The 16,640-nt window shown below is 33.0% G+C and overlaps 1 protein-coding gene across 1 annotated transcript; it reads right to left on the bottom strand.

Moving 5' to 3' along the window:
- Positions 1–10,074: 10,074 nt before the first annotated feature.
- Positions 10,075–12,464, bottom strand: LOC110821000 (Peroxidase superfamily protein). Its single transcript, XM_088209802.1, has 5 exons — positions 12,229–12,464; positions 11,968–12,116; positions 11,672–11,860; positions 11,280–11,445; positions 10,075–10,687 (listed from the first exon to the last, which is right to left on the bottom strand). The coding sequence occupies exons 1-5, from the start codon at positions 12,302–12,304 to the stop codon at positions 10,281–10,283; spliced, it is 987 nt and encodes a 328-aa protein (XP_088065928.1). The 5' UTR covers positions 12,305–12,464; the 3' UTR covers positions 10,075–10,280.
- Positions 12,465–16,640: the final 4,176 nt, after the last annotated feature.

Below are 16,640 nucleotides of genomic sequence, written 5' to 3'. Positions count from 1 at the left end.
GTGCACACGACCGTCAATTAAACCATTATCATTTTTGTAATTCTTGGACACAACACAATCTCGTGTTCTTCTACACAAGCCCGTCTTATTTTACACACACTCGTGTCGTTTTAACACACGGCTGTGTTGCATGTGTTTTCCCAAAAAAAAAACACAGCCAATTTTCTTTAACCAGTTGCTTTTGGTCAGAAATTCGTTGTGTAGATCTTGATTACAACCCAAGTAGCTCCAAGATCTCTCTTCTCAATAGCTACACATTAAAGTATCTCCATAGGTATATTGCATGTAGTGTTTCATGTAGAAATAAGAGTATTGGGGGTAGTTACTAAAACTGACTTATCCCATTTATGCTGCATGGTGAAGAATGAAAAGATTAATTTGGGTGCATGGTTTGCTTACCAAATAAGAAGCATTGCAAATAAGTAAAAGGGTGTTATTGTTATAGGGGCCTATGTCACAATGCTAACAAAGAACTTAGGCATTTTTTGACGAAGCAGCACAAAGCTTAACAAAGGCTTGTGACCATTGACATAGCATGCATTCAAAGAATGGGAATGGTTAAGAGGAGAGGAAATAGTTGCATTTTAAAGGATGGGAATGTAGTGGTTGATGACTCCATGGATAAGGGTGGCCCCATCTCTCCCCAGGACGATGTAGGAGCAGGTTCTAGTTCAAGTTCCATCATAGAGGAGAGATTAGAGCAGCTTAGTAGGGGACAAGAAAGGATTGAAGAACTCCAAAGGTAAATGGAGCATTATATGATGGCGTACTTTTAGCATATAGGATTTCGACCCCCAGGTACCCACCACCGTCAGACGGTTAGTCTCACTTTTTATTTTTTTTTATTTTTTTTATTTTCATTTTTTTTATGTTTTTTTTTCCAGTCTATCTTTACCTTTTATATCTTTTAGTTCCCTTCTCTTCTTTACAACTAACTTGCTTGCTTAGGTTTCCTTTAGTGTTTGTCAGTATGTTTTTAGGTTTTTTGCAAACTTCACCAAGGCTACCATGGATGCTACTCCATCCAAATTTCAGGGAAGTTTCGTTTCTTTTGCTGTCATTATCTTTTATTTTTCTACTTTGCGAAGTATAGGGACATAGTTGCATTTATGTGTGGGGAAGTGGTATTCTAATTCTTTATAATTACTGTTATCTTTTAAATCTTAATAAAGTTCCATGGTTTGATCTTGATGTGTCCTATTGTGTCATGAGTACTTATGATGATAATTATAGTATTAAATATGTCTGTACTGGGATAAGATTGTTTGAGGAAACAATTTAGCGATGGAAGTATTCAACCTTATTTAGTTTATTCGAGTTTTAAGAGTTTAGAATCGTCTACATCCTTTGAGTCATGAAATTCGTTCTTTTATCTAAACTGAATAATTCTTTACAAAAGAAAGTATATTTTGGTATAGAATTAGATATATATATATATATCTATGCAAAAAATAAAAAAATAAAAAAAAATACTTTGTTGATCACTTAATTTTACACCACCAAGTGGCATAGTTTAGCGATCCGTCGCTAGTCTAGCTTAACTAGAGGTCTCAATTTTGAGCCCTGGGAACGCAACTGCCTTTAATAGGGAGGGGTTACTCCTTAGTGGACCGATTTGACTCGAAAAAACAATGGTGGTTATGAGTAGAGGTAGTGGCCATTTGAAAGAGTGACAAACTAAGTAACTGGGGCTTGACATCACCAATGTTTGCACTCACGTAAAAAGATTGACTGATATTCCAAATAAACCAATAAGGTGTGTCAAAAAAATTTAAAAATAAATTTGTATGTATGCCTACTCTTTTTCCAACTGAGTTTGATTATGTTTGGGTTATAAAGCTGGGATATTATGAATGATTGAATGACTCACATAATTTTGGATATGAATGATTGTGCCTATGTGTACACTATTTCATGGACCTCATTAATTGGATTTTCAATCATGTCTTGAATCAGTACGTCATTGTCTACCTTGACGGCATCATGGTGTATTTAAAGGATTCTCAAGACCATGTTTTCCACCTCACTCATGTATTGGAGATTCTTTGTCAGCATGACCTCTATGCCATGATCAGTAAGAGTTCCTTATAAAGAGACCAAATTTTCTTTCTTGGCCATATGATTTCTGGCGAAGAGATTTCTATTGACTCTGCCATGGTAGAGGATATTAATAGTCGGGACCAGCCAAACAATACTGAAGGAGGTTGTAAATTCTTGAGACATGTGGGATATTATCGAAATTTAGTTAGGGATTTTTCTTACATTACTACTCACTTGAAGAATCTCGTCAAGAAGGGGTTCTACTTTAATTGAGATCCCAAATGGGAGGAAAGTATTATCGAGCTCAAGCGTCAACTTGTCATTACTCAAATATTAGTCTTCCCTAACCGTACATAATGCTTCCAGATTTATTATGATGCATTTCATGATGGCATGAGATATGTACTCATGTAACTAGGTCATGTAGTGGCTTATGATTTTAGATAACTAAAGCCACATGAGCATGACTACACCACACACAACCTTGAGCTTGCGATTGTTGTCTTTTCCTTGAAAATATGGTGCCCCCACTTATACAGATAGACTTTTGAGATCCATACTGATCATGAAGGTCTGAAGAGCTCGTTTTCCCAAGAGGAATTGAGAATGAAACAAAGGCAATGGATGGACCTTTTAAGGGATCATGATTGCATGACCCTTGCCACCCTGGTAGGGAGTGTAGTCCATAGTGCACTTATTCGAAAGGAAATGACCATGTTAAGACTACTGATGATTTCCAATTAGAGGATGCTTTAGGACAATCCAAGGACTCCAGTTGAGCCTCCATCGCAATGGTACCTATATTGCCTAGATTCGAGTCCAACCAATCCTACGTATCAGACTTTAGGAGGGCCAAGTAATGAATCTAGAAATTATGGAATACATCAACTAGTTTATCCCTGATGGATAAAGCGATGGCGACTTCAAGATAACCAACGAGGGGTTATATTGATTTTACAACCAAATTTGGGTACCTTATAGTCCCAAGCTCCGATCAGATGTTCTAAAAGAGATGCACGTATCCAAGCTATCCATCCACCCTAATAGTATCCAGATGTATCATGATCTGAGGCACCAGTATTGGTGGCCTAGTATGAAAATGGATATCGTCGAGTATGTCTTCCGGTGTCTCATGTGCGAGATAATTCAGGTCGAGCATCAAAAGCCTAGTGATCTTTTGAAAGGTATCCCCATCCTTGTGCAGAAATGGGAGCACGTGACGATGAATTTCACTTTCATTCCCAAACTGGTGGGTAGTATGGGCGAACTTTTTAACATTAGAGGACATATTATGTGCCTGTGTACTAGATTTTGGTGACAGTTGGGACCAGCATCTCTCCCTCTGTAAGTTTATCTATAACAACTGCCATCACTCTAGTATCTGTATGGTTCCGTTTGAAGCTCTTTATGGTAGGGCTTATCGAAGCCCAACTGGTTGGAACGAGGTTAAGAACAAGTGCCACCCAGTGGTGGAGTTTGATAAGGAAACCCTTGACAAGGTTGTTGTCATTCACGAACACCTCGTCACTACACAGAGTCGGTAAAAGAGCTAATAACCAAAGAAAGCCTGTGGAATTCCACATTGGTGATCGTGCCTTCCTGAAGGTTTTCTCCTTCGAGGCATGCTCGTAGTTCGCAAAGAGAGGAAAGCTAAGTCCTCGCTTTATCAAACCTTTAAAATTGTGGAGTGTATACGCCCCATAACTTACCATCTTGTGTGGCCCCCGAAACATGGCACATTGTATGACATTTCATATCTCAATGCTTATGAGGTATCTCTTTAACCCTTCTCATGTTATTCCACACCCTAACTCTTTTACCTACTCAAATACGACACATTCTGAGTACCCTATGGAGATTCTCGATTAGTTAGAGAAGGTTTTATTCGACGAGAGAATTTCAATGATTTTGTGCTATGGCAACACCACACTCTAGAGGAGGCCACTTAGGAGATCGAAGAAGAAATGCGATATCTATATCTCGACATATTCTTGATTGATCTTTTGAAATTTGAAGGACCAAATTTATTAAAGGTAAATCGAAATGTATTTATGAAATTTTAATTTTTAGCTTTCCACACTTTAAGTTTTATTACATTCTAAAAATTTTGATTTATTTGAATTTAATTTATTTTAACATTTTTTAAAATTAGAAGAAAAGGAGAAAGAAAAGAAAACTGGAAAAAAGGGAAAAATCCCCAAAAATTCTGCAACCTCGTGCAAGCAGAAGCTACGAGTGCACAAAGCGCATGCAAAATGCGCGACAATGTTGTCAACATGTGCACAGTGCAAAACATGGCTGTGAGCAATGCGTAGCTGTTCAATGCCTGCTGCACATTGAAGGGACAACAGTTGTCTTGTCCCATTAGGCATGTTTGGCCATGTCGTGTGGACCCCACCTAGCCACCCACTTCGCCACATGTTTTTGTCGATGCCCACCACTTGTCGTACATCCATGAGCCTCCCAAAATCTATTTAAACTTCTATTCTCCTCTTTTGCACACAAACTCAATTGTTCTCTCTTTTCCATCATTTTATTCTCGTCATTATAGATTATTTTTAAGGAAGGAAAGAGAGAAGGTTAGAGAGAGAAAAAAGGTAAGAGGAAGAAATGAAAGTTGGGGGTTTCAAGAGCTTGATTGAGAGTTTCTAGACATTCTTCCCCTTCTCTAAAGATTTAATTGACTTTGGTATCAGTAAGGGATTCTCTTAGTATTTTCTCTCACGCTTCTAAATGCATTTTCTAGAAAAAATAATTTAAATATTGAATGATATTTTATTGTGTATTTGTATACGAAATTATTAAACATGATGATTTTGGATGCATAAGCCTTATGTTGATGGGTTATTGTTCTTTTGAACATAAAAATATGTAATGATGAACATGATGCATGAAAAACACGATAACTGGAAGTGCATGCAGGTTGACCCTTGCCTTTACCATTTGGCATGGTGGAAAAGGTTATCCTAGACGCTCTAACTTTAAGGAATATCCCGATGGTCAAGTTCGGATAATATGGGCCTTGTGCTAGATATGTTAGTGGACCCCCATCAGGTTCTGGATATGTGATCATAAATATGGGCATTGGGCCATATATGTCATTGAACTCCACCGAGTTCGGAATCTATGATTGATATGATACTGAATAAAAAAGTGAAACAAAAAAAAATCTATTTGATTATTATCTCTAAGAGGTTTTTGTCTCTCCCTACTCTATGATCTAAAATGATTGGTGAACTACTCCTTGTGAATGATGATGTTCCCTCTAACAAGAGTGAATTTGTGATGTACACATGTAGGCGTCACAGCGGCGACATACTGCCGTGGTAATTAGATTATGTCAGAAATGGAGATAGAAACAGAATTGGCGTTCCCTCTAGTGAGAGTGGATTCGCAATGGTATATAGGGTCATAGAGGTAATGTACGGCCGTGGTCTTTAGTTTATACCGATATAAAATATAAATTATTTGTCATTCACAGTGGTAATCGGGGATCATTTTGCCCTTATTAGATATATGTTTTGAACAACTTTACTTGAAGGTTAGCACAATACTTAAATAAAACTCAGCCATAATACTTAATAGGTATTCTAGGATAATTTCGTGTGATGGTTCTACTGTTTATTCTAAGACTATGGAATGCTCTGTTTACTTGGTTTCTGTTAAATACCTAATTTGTTATGTTATGCTTGATGTGACTTAACACACATGCCCATGACATTGATTATTTGTCTTTTATGCTTGATCTGAAATCTGCTCACCGAATTTTCTTAAGAAAGACAAAAAAGGTTTCAAAATGCTTAAATATGCTCATCTTGCAATCGTACTTTAAGGTAAGAGATTTATATGAAAATATTGTTCAGGTTAATTACTTTTAAAACCTTAGCAGTGTGGTTTAAATATTGTGTTCCTTACTGAGTTTACATAGAACTCACTAACAATCTATGGCCCCTATAAGACGTGGAAGTTGAGGAGTTATTCCCTAGATTGCCCGAAAAGGTTTGTTTGGATCCATTCGCGGATCCTTAGTAAATTTTTAGCATATAATTCAAATGTAATAGTTAAATTTGCACTCTGATGTAGTTATTTTATAAGAACCCTATTTTGTATTTTAATATCTAGGATTTGCCAATTTATGACATATGATGTAAATATTAAACCTAGGTTATTTTGTAAGGGATTTCTATCTTCTGCTGAAATGAAATGAAAATTTGTTATTAGTACTCGTAACTACTTGGTAGTTGGCTCCCTTTTACTCTTTAAGTATCTGGGATGTTACACTCAAAAATACCTATCTACGTTTGGATTAGGTTTCACAAAGCTATCCATGTGTAGATTCACCATACTCGTTGAACTTCAGCCATGCACACACTCTCCCCTCATCGATTTAAACTAAACGAGTAAGATATCCAGGGTCCATACTTTCTACACTCTTTCTTTAATTTTTAGTTGATTCTTTTGTTCAATTAAACTCATTTATTCCTTATTTTAATTATTTTCTTAAAGTATTTTACTAATTTTTATTTTTCTTTTATTATTTCTCAATTACTAGCATTCCTTTTTCTCTCACTAATCTACTCACTTATTTTCTCAAATACAATCACTTTTATTTTACAATTTTATTTCGGCAGTATAACAGTTCTCACATTTTTAGCCCTTTTTCATGTTAGATCACATCACAGTCATGCAATTCTACAATTGTCACAAAAAGAAGATTATAAGCATACAACCATCACAGATCAAATATTCTGAACTCTGTCAAGTAGGTTTACGCTACCTAAACAATGTTCGGGTTTCTGTTCTTCTTAATATACCAATAAAGCACATGTTCTATGCTTAAACACACAGAAAATGAATAATATGCATGCATAGAATTTAAAATCCTAACCTAGGTTTAGAATAAGGAATACTTGCAGAAATCCTTCACACAAATCGTCTTCAAGGCTCGTTTAATAATTAAAGATCATTACACACGCACCAATGAATTAATCTAAGGATAGTGAATTAAAATATAAAAGAAAGACATTAATAGCCATGGTTTTGGGTGATTACTGATGCACAACTCAGTTCTTCAGTACTCACGGACCACCCTTTGGTGAACCGCGTCAACGTGACGTTCTGCCTTTTGGATTTTGCATATACAAGCAAACATACGTGTCAAAACATACTCCTATTGAAGACCTTGACAGAAAAAGAAAGAGGATTACTTGATTCGGGTTTAGTACCATGAAGACCTGAAAAACTTTGAGTTTCTAAATATTCACCACAAGAAATGATCTTTTGATTTTCTGAGAAGAACTCACTCACAGGATGTGCGATTTTACTTCGAAAATCGCCAACGTCATATGCAATTAAGCTTCGGGAACCACCAATGTCGCAGTTATCCCCTAGTCACGACTCTTCTTATTCTTTCTTCCTCCAGCCTTTGCCTCTGCAGTGCTTCCCTTCTTCTTATTCGGTTGCTCCTCTCCTTCCCTTCCCTTTTTCTCTCTAGCTCATTACCCTCCTCTCTTTTTCTTTTTCCTCCTCTTTTTTTCCCAATTTTAATCCCCCTCTTCTTCTTCGTCGATCCGCAGCCTCCAGAATGTCGCCCTCTCTCAATCACACGCCACCTCCCTCTCTCTCTCTTTCTCCTGCTCAAACTCAGCTCTTTCCCTCACTCAATTTTGGCTCTTCTTCTTCGAAATAAAGGAAAAAGTTAAATTGTTTTCCTTAAATACTCAATTTCCCACCCATTTGATCTTGTCAGATTTAATTTTAGTTGTTCGATTGTCTGCGATTAAGAGTTGTTGGATCAGTTTCAGACGGTCAAGGCCGTCCACTTCTTGCCACCTGTTCCATCTTTCAATAATTGCGATTTTGGAATGTTCTTTTATATATATTCATTTTATCCCTAAAATTTATAAAAGCCCTTAATTTCTTAAAATTCCTTCAATTAAATCCATAAAGCCTTAACTTAATTATTTACAATCTTTTAAATTTATTTTAATAATTTTTACATTTAGGAGTGGATATCACATCAAGTGAGGGAGAAAAATAACCTTGAGAGAAAAATATTTTTCTCACATAGGAAAAATGGAAAAATTGAGAAAACATGTATTGAATGACAAGAAGACATATGAGAAAAGAAAATAGAACCAAAAGATTTTATCCACATTTATCTTTTAAATATCATGTAGTTAGTTGTGCTTTATTTTTAGGATATTAGTTTATATATAAACCTATTTAAAGGCATATTAAGTTGTTCATTCTTGAGATAACTAAAATTTAAGTTTTATTCACATAAAAAAAAGCCTCCAACAGTCTTTTGCTTACCTCGAACTTGTTCATAAACATGCACCTTGTCATCATCTTGCTTGCATTTGGTGGAGTTGGCAGAATGGAAACTAATTATTAGGGAATATGCTCCTTAGTAATAACCTTAAAAGAGCACAAATTGACTTCATATTCCTGGCCTTTACACTTAAGGTATGGAATCGTCACTAACTTATTCATTAGCATTGCATTTTCCATTTTAGACCTCAATTACATGTCCCTCTAATATGAATTTGACGCATAAAGTTGACGAGACTTCATTTGCAGCTTGAATCTACACTCTCCAATAACATGTTGTGGGAAGGAGTGATGTCAAGGACTTGAAAGTCCACAAGAAATAAGCATGGTCCACCATATATAGTCAACTAGATTTCTCCCCTAATACACATGTTAGACCCATCAAAAACTTTTACAACCATTTTAGAATTTATATAAGAAATTTCATTCTATTCTATTATAAACTCGTTTCATATTGCATTTAATTAAAAACTATCCTTCATATGATATCACTGTAAGGTTGTGAACCAAAAATTCCAACAAATGCATAAAGGTTCAATTATGAAAAAGGGTCGAAGGGATTTATAATAATAGGTGTGAAGTGAATTAATTTTCAAAATTATTTTAATTGAAGATCTTTAACTTGTTTGAATATCTCCAATATGTTACATAATAATTTATTGACAAATTATTTAAAATTTAAAGTAATCAAAAAGTATTCACATCCGTCATTTTTACCCTTCAGATGATATTTTATCATATAAAATCAAATTTATACAATAAATTATTATTTTCTTTTCTTAAATATGTATTTTTATTCTTGCAGAGAATTAATTAGATGAGATCATTACTTTTCAAAATATCTTTTAAAAAATAAATTCATTCATTATTTACATCAAAAAATAATAAATTGACATTTTTGAAATACAAAATTACCATATGAAATTAATTTTCTCTATCACAAATTATCAATCAATCTTGAAAATAATTATGTTAGATTTAAAGTCATACTTTATCTTCAATCCTTAAACATCTTCTAATTTATTTATTTCTTACTCAATTGTAACATCAAATAAAAAAATCTATTTTCTAAAATTGAATAAGAATTTTACTGAAAAATAGATATAAAATATTTTATTAACTAAAAAATTAAATTTACTAATAAAAGGGTATAATTATATTTAAAGTGGGTATATAAGTATAGAGCGAATATGGGTAAAACTCTTTTATTTAGAGGAGAAGTGTTGTAGACTGTTCACACAAAGAGCCAAAATCAATATCTTCAATAATTTCAATCATTTGATTTGAAATGCTATTTTGTTTCCGTGTACGAAATGTGGATGTGGGCCTGAGGAGAGAATTGTGGGGCCCATAGTCACAGCATACAATATTTTACATACATGCAAGGCAGGCAGGTAGGCATGCAAGAAGTTGGCGATCAACATTTTTAATGCCAGAATGTCACCTTTCGAACACAAAATATAGAACATTTAACTTTTCTTACCCCCCAAAAACACATGAACTTTGTATCATGTGTAACTTTTCTTATCCAAAAAACATCAACTTTATATTATATATATGTTGTTTTGAGGACAATTTTTTAAGCATTGCATATTAAGTTTTTAATAAATACATATTTAAGTAATTGGTCAATCCATTTTTTTACTGAAATTCAATACAATAACAAGTCTTTGCACATTTCTAACAAAGAAAAACCAACGGTAACTTAAGGCATCCTTATTTTATTTAAGATAAATTAAAAAAAGAAGAAAAAGTTGGATTTTGCATTTTACACGACAAAAATAAAAAGGAAAAAAGTTGAGTTTTGCATTTTTCATATATATATATATATATATTGTAAATATAATAGTAATTGAGTAAAACACTCGTTTCAATATCATAAACATATGATGATACATATATATAATTTAGTTCGAATTGACAAATCGACAATTCTTTCTGACCTCGCCTTGATCATTAGTGAGAGGATTAATCTCAGATAATAACTGAATTGCCCTGACAAACTGGTCGTGAAAGTAGCCATTATCGGCTGCCATTTTCTCTACGAACGGAGTTGTTGTGGGATCAAAAGCCAGCTGTTGATCAATAAGAAGAAGTCCTTTGTGGTTCAGTATATTCTTGTAGTACATATTATCCAAAATCATAGGTGTTTCTCTGTCGTTTCGTGCATACAACACTGCATTTGGATCTGGGTCAGATGTAGGGCACCGACCTTTTATATACTCTGCGTACTCAGGGTCCCATGTTGGATCCACTGTTGGGTAAAGTCTACGAACCAAGTTCACACAATGAACTCGACCTACAGAGTGAGCTCCTGTACATGGACAAAACTCATTTGATATTACTAAGAGTTAATTAATTAATATTGTTGAATTGGATTAATATAATTGGTAATTCTAATTTATAGTTGTCAAAATTAATCTGGTGGATTAAGTGGAAGAATAATTACAAACCTAATAGAATGATAGCTAGATTAATTTTTTTAACCTTATTAATCGTTAAAATAAAAAATAAGATAATAATTGTTTGGTGAAGTAAGAAAATATTTATTTCCTAAGGTGATGAATTGCAGATAAGAACAAACCAAAATTCAAATAGGTCCAGCAGGGCAATGATTCAGTGAACTTAGGCATGCATACATTTGGTTATATATATATATATACAAATTAGTCAATTTTGTGATTTGATTAATATTAGTGCATGTGAGACAATGATTAATTTTAAGTTTATAATAATATTAATGTTGTGCTAAATTATTAGTACTTTAAAAAGTTATTATTATTATTATTTAAGGATCACTATTTGATGACTTAAAAATTAGTGTTTATAATTAAACACTTTATTTTGTTTATAATTAATAATTAATGAAAATTTAAAAAGAGTGATGTTATATATATATATAATACCTAAGAGTGCGACTGTTCCTTCAACATCAATGCCAATGGATTTAAATCTAGCCAGCACTGACGAAATGGAGTCATTGTGGTTTGGAATGGAGGTTTCTACCTCTGATATATAACTTTCTTTGCTATCTTTCCTTCCTGTCTTCATCTCAATACGTGGTCCTCCCAACTGCATATATATATATATATATATATATATTATATCTCATATATATGTATGTTAACAAGATCCCATTTCATTGATCCTTTATACATGACTAAAAAAGTTAATAATTTATATATATGTATCATCCAGATCCCATTTGACTAAATTTCGTGCGTGCTTATTGTATTATAAATAAAAGTTGATATATATATATATATATATATGCATATATTAGATAAGGAAAACATACCATGACGATGCCATCTCTAGCAGAGAGAGCGACAACATCTGCACAAGAGACGGTGAGTGGGCATTCCTTTTCTAGGGCATCTTTGATTGTTTCAACATATTTGAAATTTCTCATGCCAAAGCTTCTTTCAGATTCCTGCTCTGATCTTATCCCATTCATTGTCTCCAACAATAATGATGCATCGCATGACTGCACATCAAAATATTCATACATAATCTAATATGCATAGTTTTATTGATATATATACATGTACGTACTACATGTAATATAATTAAGGATCTTCCCAAGATTCGTACCTTAACAACACAATCGTGGAATAAATTTCTGACCCAAGAAACAGCAGTGTTTCCATGTTTATAGTAGAGCTTTATAACTTCTTGTTTGATGATCTCCTCAGCTCTTGGACAACTCTCTGCGTAATAATTCAACTCCAGATCACTTTTACCTGCAGCAACCATAAACGTAAGATTGGTCTACATGCATATATATTTCAAGAATGGAAAACATATAATATATGTATACATATATGTGTGTAATAGAATGATATGTGTATGTACCAGTATGGAAGTGGAAGATCAACAGTAATAACAGGAAGATGAAGGTAAAGCAACAACGGCGGTTTTTGGTGGCCATATGTTTAAGCTTCTTCTTCAGCTTAAATTATTTTGTGGGTGTGATTCAATGAAGGCAATAAGACAAAGTTTATATAGAGGAAGGGAATGGGATTTTTAAATCCACTTTCTTCCCACTACAACCCACTTGCTTTGACAGTTCAAAATTTCCCAGCCACGCCAATTGCCCCACTTCAATCCACGTTATATTTATCCAATACTTTATATGTCTTAAGTGTTATAATTTTGACATATATGACCAATATATATATACATATATATATATATATAACAAGGATAATGGACCCATGATTTCTTTTTCGTTTTAATAATTAACTTGGGCATTAAACTAATGACTTGTTGAAATAATTTAGCAGAAAACTAATGGAATATTCGTCAGACAATTATCATAGAGTAGGTTGCTTAGAGACTTTCATACTCGTTGATTGGTGGGTTATCAGATTATAAAACTCAACATATGAAGCCAACACTGTTAAGTCAATTGGATTGCGATTGCGATTTAGACATTTACTCTACTTAATTTTTTAGAGTTCCGTGATAGTGCGTATGATTTCATCAATAATGTTATCATCAAATCATTATAAACCTGAATAATCATATATACTAAGAGAATAACGGTTATAGTAAACTAATAGTTTACTTTTTGTTATTTTACATTAAAATTTAGTACATTAAAAAATTTACTAAACAGATAAAATCATATTAAATTCAGAATATGATAACAAAATAAGTAAGATATATAGTAACATAACATCTAAAGCTTAATAATAAAAAACAGAGCGAGATCATTTTATGTGACATAAGAAGTGTTATAAAATCAGATCCATTATTTTCCTCATGGTTATAAGTTGACTCATCATGTTGATTATTATGTGCTAATTACTAGGCCTAATACATAAGCCAACTAATATATATATAATTACATAGGGAAAGGTAGGATGTATTGTCTCCATTCTCATATGTAAGCGCATGCACAGTTATACCCATTATGTCTATATAGTTTCTCTATTAACCTTAACTAACTTGTCCATAAGAATAACAATCCCCTTGTTTATTTATTCTGAATAAAGCTTGTGCCTCAATCACAATTGATTAGTTACCAATTTGCATCATCTCAAATCCTACATAGTGAGTCCCAATCACAATTGATTACTCAATATATTTGCATAAGCTCGAATCCCATATAATTTATTCCAGTTATAGTTGATTAGCTGACATATTTTTATTTAACTATTATGTAGTTAAAATTAATCCTATCACGCATACAATTACACAAAATAATAAGTAAAAGAAGAAAATATAAAAAATTTATGTAATTCAGCAAAGATACCTTTGTTCACGGGTAAGATCGAGAATAAATTTTTCTACCATAATGAACAATAAGAGTACATATAACTAATGAAGTTGTAAATCTTTATATACATAAAATATTAGAAATCTTCCTAAAATATTCCCAGGACATATCCAGAATCAACCCATATTAACAAATCTTCACATTAGCTTAAATTCCCTTTATTAACATCAATAAAGAAAAGTAGACATTTCATCACACTTTCTTAACGAAATGCCCTTATAGAGGCACTATTAAATATTATATACTCCAACAAGCCTAAGTAGTACGTAAACTTGTTAACCAAGATTGTTTTGTTCATCTTATCTACAAAATTCTCATGTATAAACAACTTTTGCACAATTATAGTACCTCTTTATACAATGTCCCAAATGAAGTGATATTTAACATTAATATACTTGATCTGCTTATGGTACATCTGGTTCTTGAGATGTATGATACTTTGCTTGTCATAAAATACTAAAGGTTTCTTTTACGTTAACCAAAAGTCACTCACCAAACCCTATAACCAAATAGTCTTTCTTACTGCTTTTGTCAAACGCATGTACTCAAACTCTAGGGCAGACAAGGCAATTATAGCTTGCAAAGTCGCATTCTAGCTGATAACACTACCAAAAGGAGTAAACAATTAACTTGTTAAAGATCTCCTTCTAGGCAAATCCTTTGCATAGTTTGAATTTACGTAATCTATAACCAAGTCACCCATCTTGGCTTTGTTGAATGTCAGACCCAAATCTGCGGTACCCTTTAAGTATCTCAGAATCCATTTCACTACTTACCAATATTGTTTCTCAGGATACACCATATATCTACTCACCATATTAATTGTGTTTAAAATATTAAGACGGGTGCATACCATGGCATACATGATGTACCTATAACACTCGAATATAAAACACTTAGACATGTACGCCATGTCCTTCACAGTCTTCGGTGGCATGACTATAGATAACTTGAAATGGGTAGCACATGAAATAGTCACAAGCTTAACATTGCTCATGTTAAACTGCTGCAGTACCTTCTCAACATTGGATTACTAAGACAAGAAACTTTCTAACAGTCCTATCCCTTGTAATCTCAATTTCTAATTTTTTTTAGAACATTCAAATCTTTCATCTCAAACTCATAACCCAACTACTTTTTCAAAATATCAATTTATGATATGCCTTTAGTAATAATAAGTATGTCATCGATACACAGCATAAAATAAATAAAAGAATCATATGATAACCTGTTATGATCACACAACTATCATAAGCACTATGAACAAAATAATTCGATATCATGAATGTATTAAACCTCTTACACCAATGTCTAGGTAACCATTTCAAATCAGGCAAAGCTTTCTTAACTCAACAAACATAATTTTCCATACATAGAATGACAAATCTGTTGGGCTGATACATATAAATCTGCTCCTCCAACTCACTATATAAAAAAAGTCTTCATGTCTAATTGTTCAAGCTTTAAGTCATAAAGAGCTACCATAATATGTAAGACCCTAATAAAACTGTGCTTTATAACTAGAGAGAACACTTCATTAAAGTTGATCCCCTCTCTTTAAGTAAAGTCTTTAATCACTAGCTGAGCCTTATATCAACGTGTTTCCACCCTTAGAATGACTTCCTTCTTGAAAATCCATTTGTTGCTCACCAACTTTTGTCGTTCTAGTAAGGGAATAAGCTCCCAAATCTAATTTTTATGAAGTGACTCAATTTCTTCACCTATAGCACTAACACACTAATCTACACTTGAACTAGAAATAATTTCCTTGCAACAACCAGGTTCTTGTAAATTATTTTTTTAACAACTAACAAGGTATATGCAATTTGATTTTCATACTTTTGTGGTGGTCTAATATGTTCTCTTTTCTTGCCTATTGCAATGCTATATGGTTATTGTGGACCATGTGAACCACCATCATCTTTTTTATTAAGATCTTACACCTTATTCTCTGGATTACTTTACTTGACTATGAGATTATCAACCTCTAACTCCATTCGTTCTTTGACAACATGACCTAATTGTGCTACTGTTCTCTCTTTTTTATTGTCTAATGATGTAAACTCATTAAATGTCACATCTCTATTGATAATTAATAATTGAAACTTTGGATCACAAAAACACGACTTGTAATGTTTCACTTTAGCTGCATACCCTAGATATATGCATTTTTTTGCTCTTGGCTTAAACTTACTATTCATCACATAAACATAAGCAGAACAATCAAATACTCTTAACTGAAAATAATCAGCAGATGAACTAGATCATACCTCAAAAAGAGTATTCTTAATAGTTGCAGATGAAGATTTGTTAACCAAGAAACAAGTAGTGGTAACAATCTCAACCGAAAACTTCTATCCCAAACCTGAATGTGAAAACATGCTTTGTGCCTATCACAAAGTGTCTTATTCATATGTTCTGCAAGACTATTTATTGTAGTATTCCTACATAAGTATGATGTCTCATTATGTCTTTTTTACTGCAAAAATCATTAAAACCATGATTAAAAAATTCTAACCCATTGTTAGTTTTAACACATTTGATATTCTTTTTTATTTCATGCTTAATCATAATCTTCCAATTGATAAAGGTTGAAAATGCCTCATCTTTTAATTTTAAAATATACACAAGAATTATTCGAGAAAAATCATTAATCAAAGTCATGAAGTATCTAACAACATTCTTTGAGAAAATTCTGTTTAGACCCTATAAATTAGAGTGAATATAATACAAATTATCTCTATCTTATGCATTATTTTTTGTTGAACTTCACCCTAATATGTTTGTCAAACACACAGTGTTCACAAGAATCTATGGCTTTTTCTTTATATTCATTCAACAAATTATGTTTACTCAAAACAGATAACCCCTTATTACTCATATGACTCAGACACAAATGCTACAACTTAGTCTAATTCTGTAATTGCTCCCTGTTGCTTTAACAACTTCCCTTGAAATTGTACTGCCCTAAAGAATATATAGT

The sequence above is a fragment of the Carica papaya genome, chromosome 8, assembly GCF_054855325.1.
Source record: "Carica papaya isolate Zhongbai chromosome 8, ASM5485532v1, whole genome shotgun sequence".
In the NCBI taxonomy this organism is placed as follows: Eukaryota; Viridiplantae; Streptophyta; class Magnoliopsida; order Brassicales; family Caricaceae; genus Carica; species Carica papaya.
This window is presented reverse-complemented; position numbering and strand designations above follow the sequence as displayed.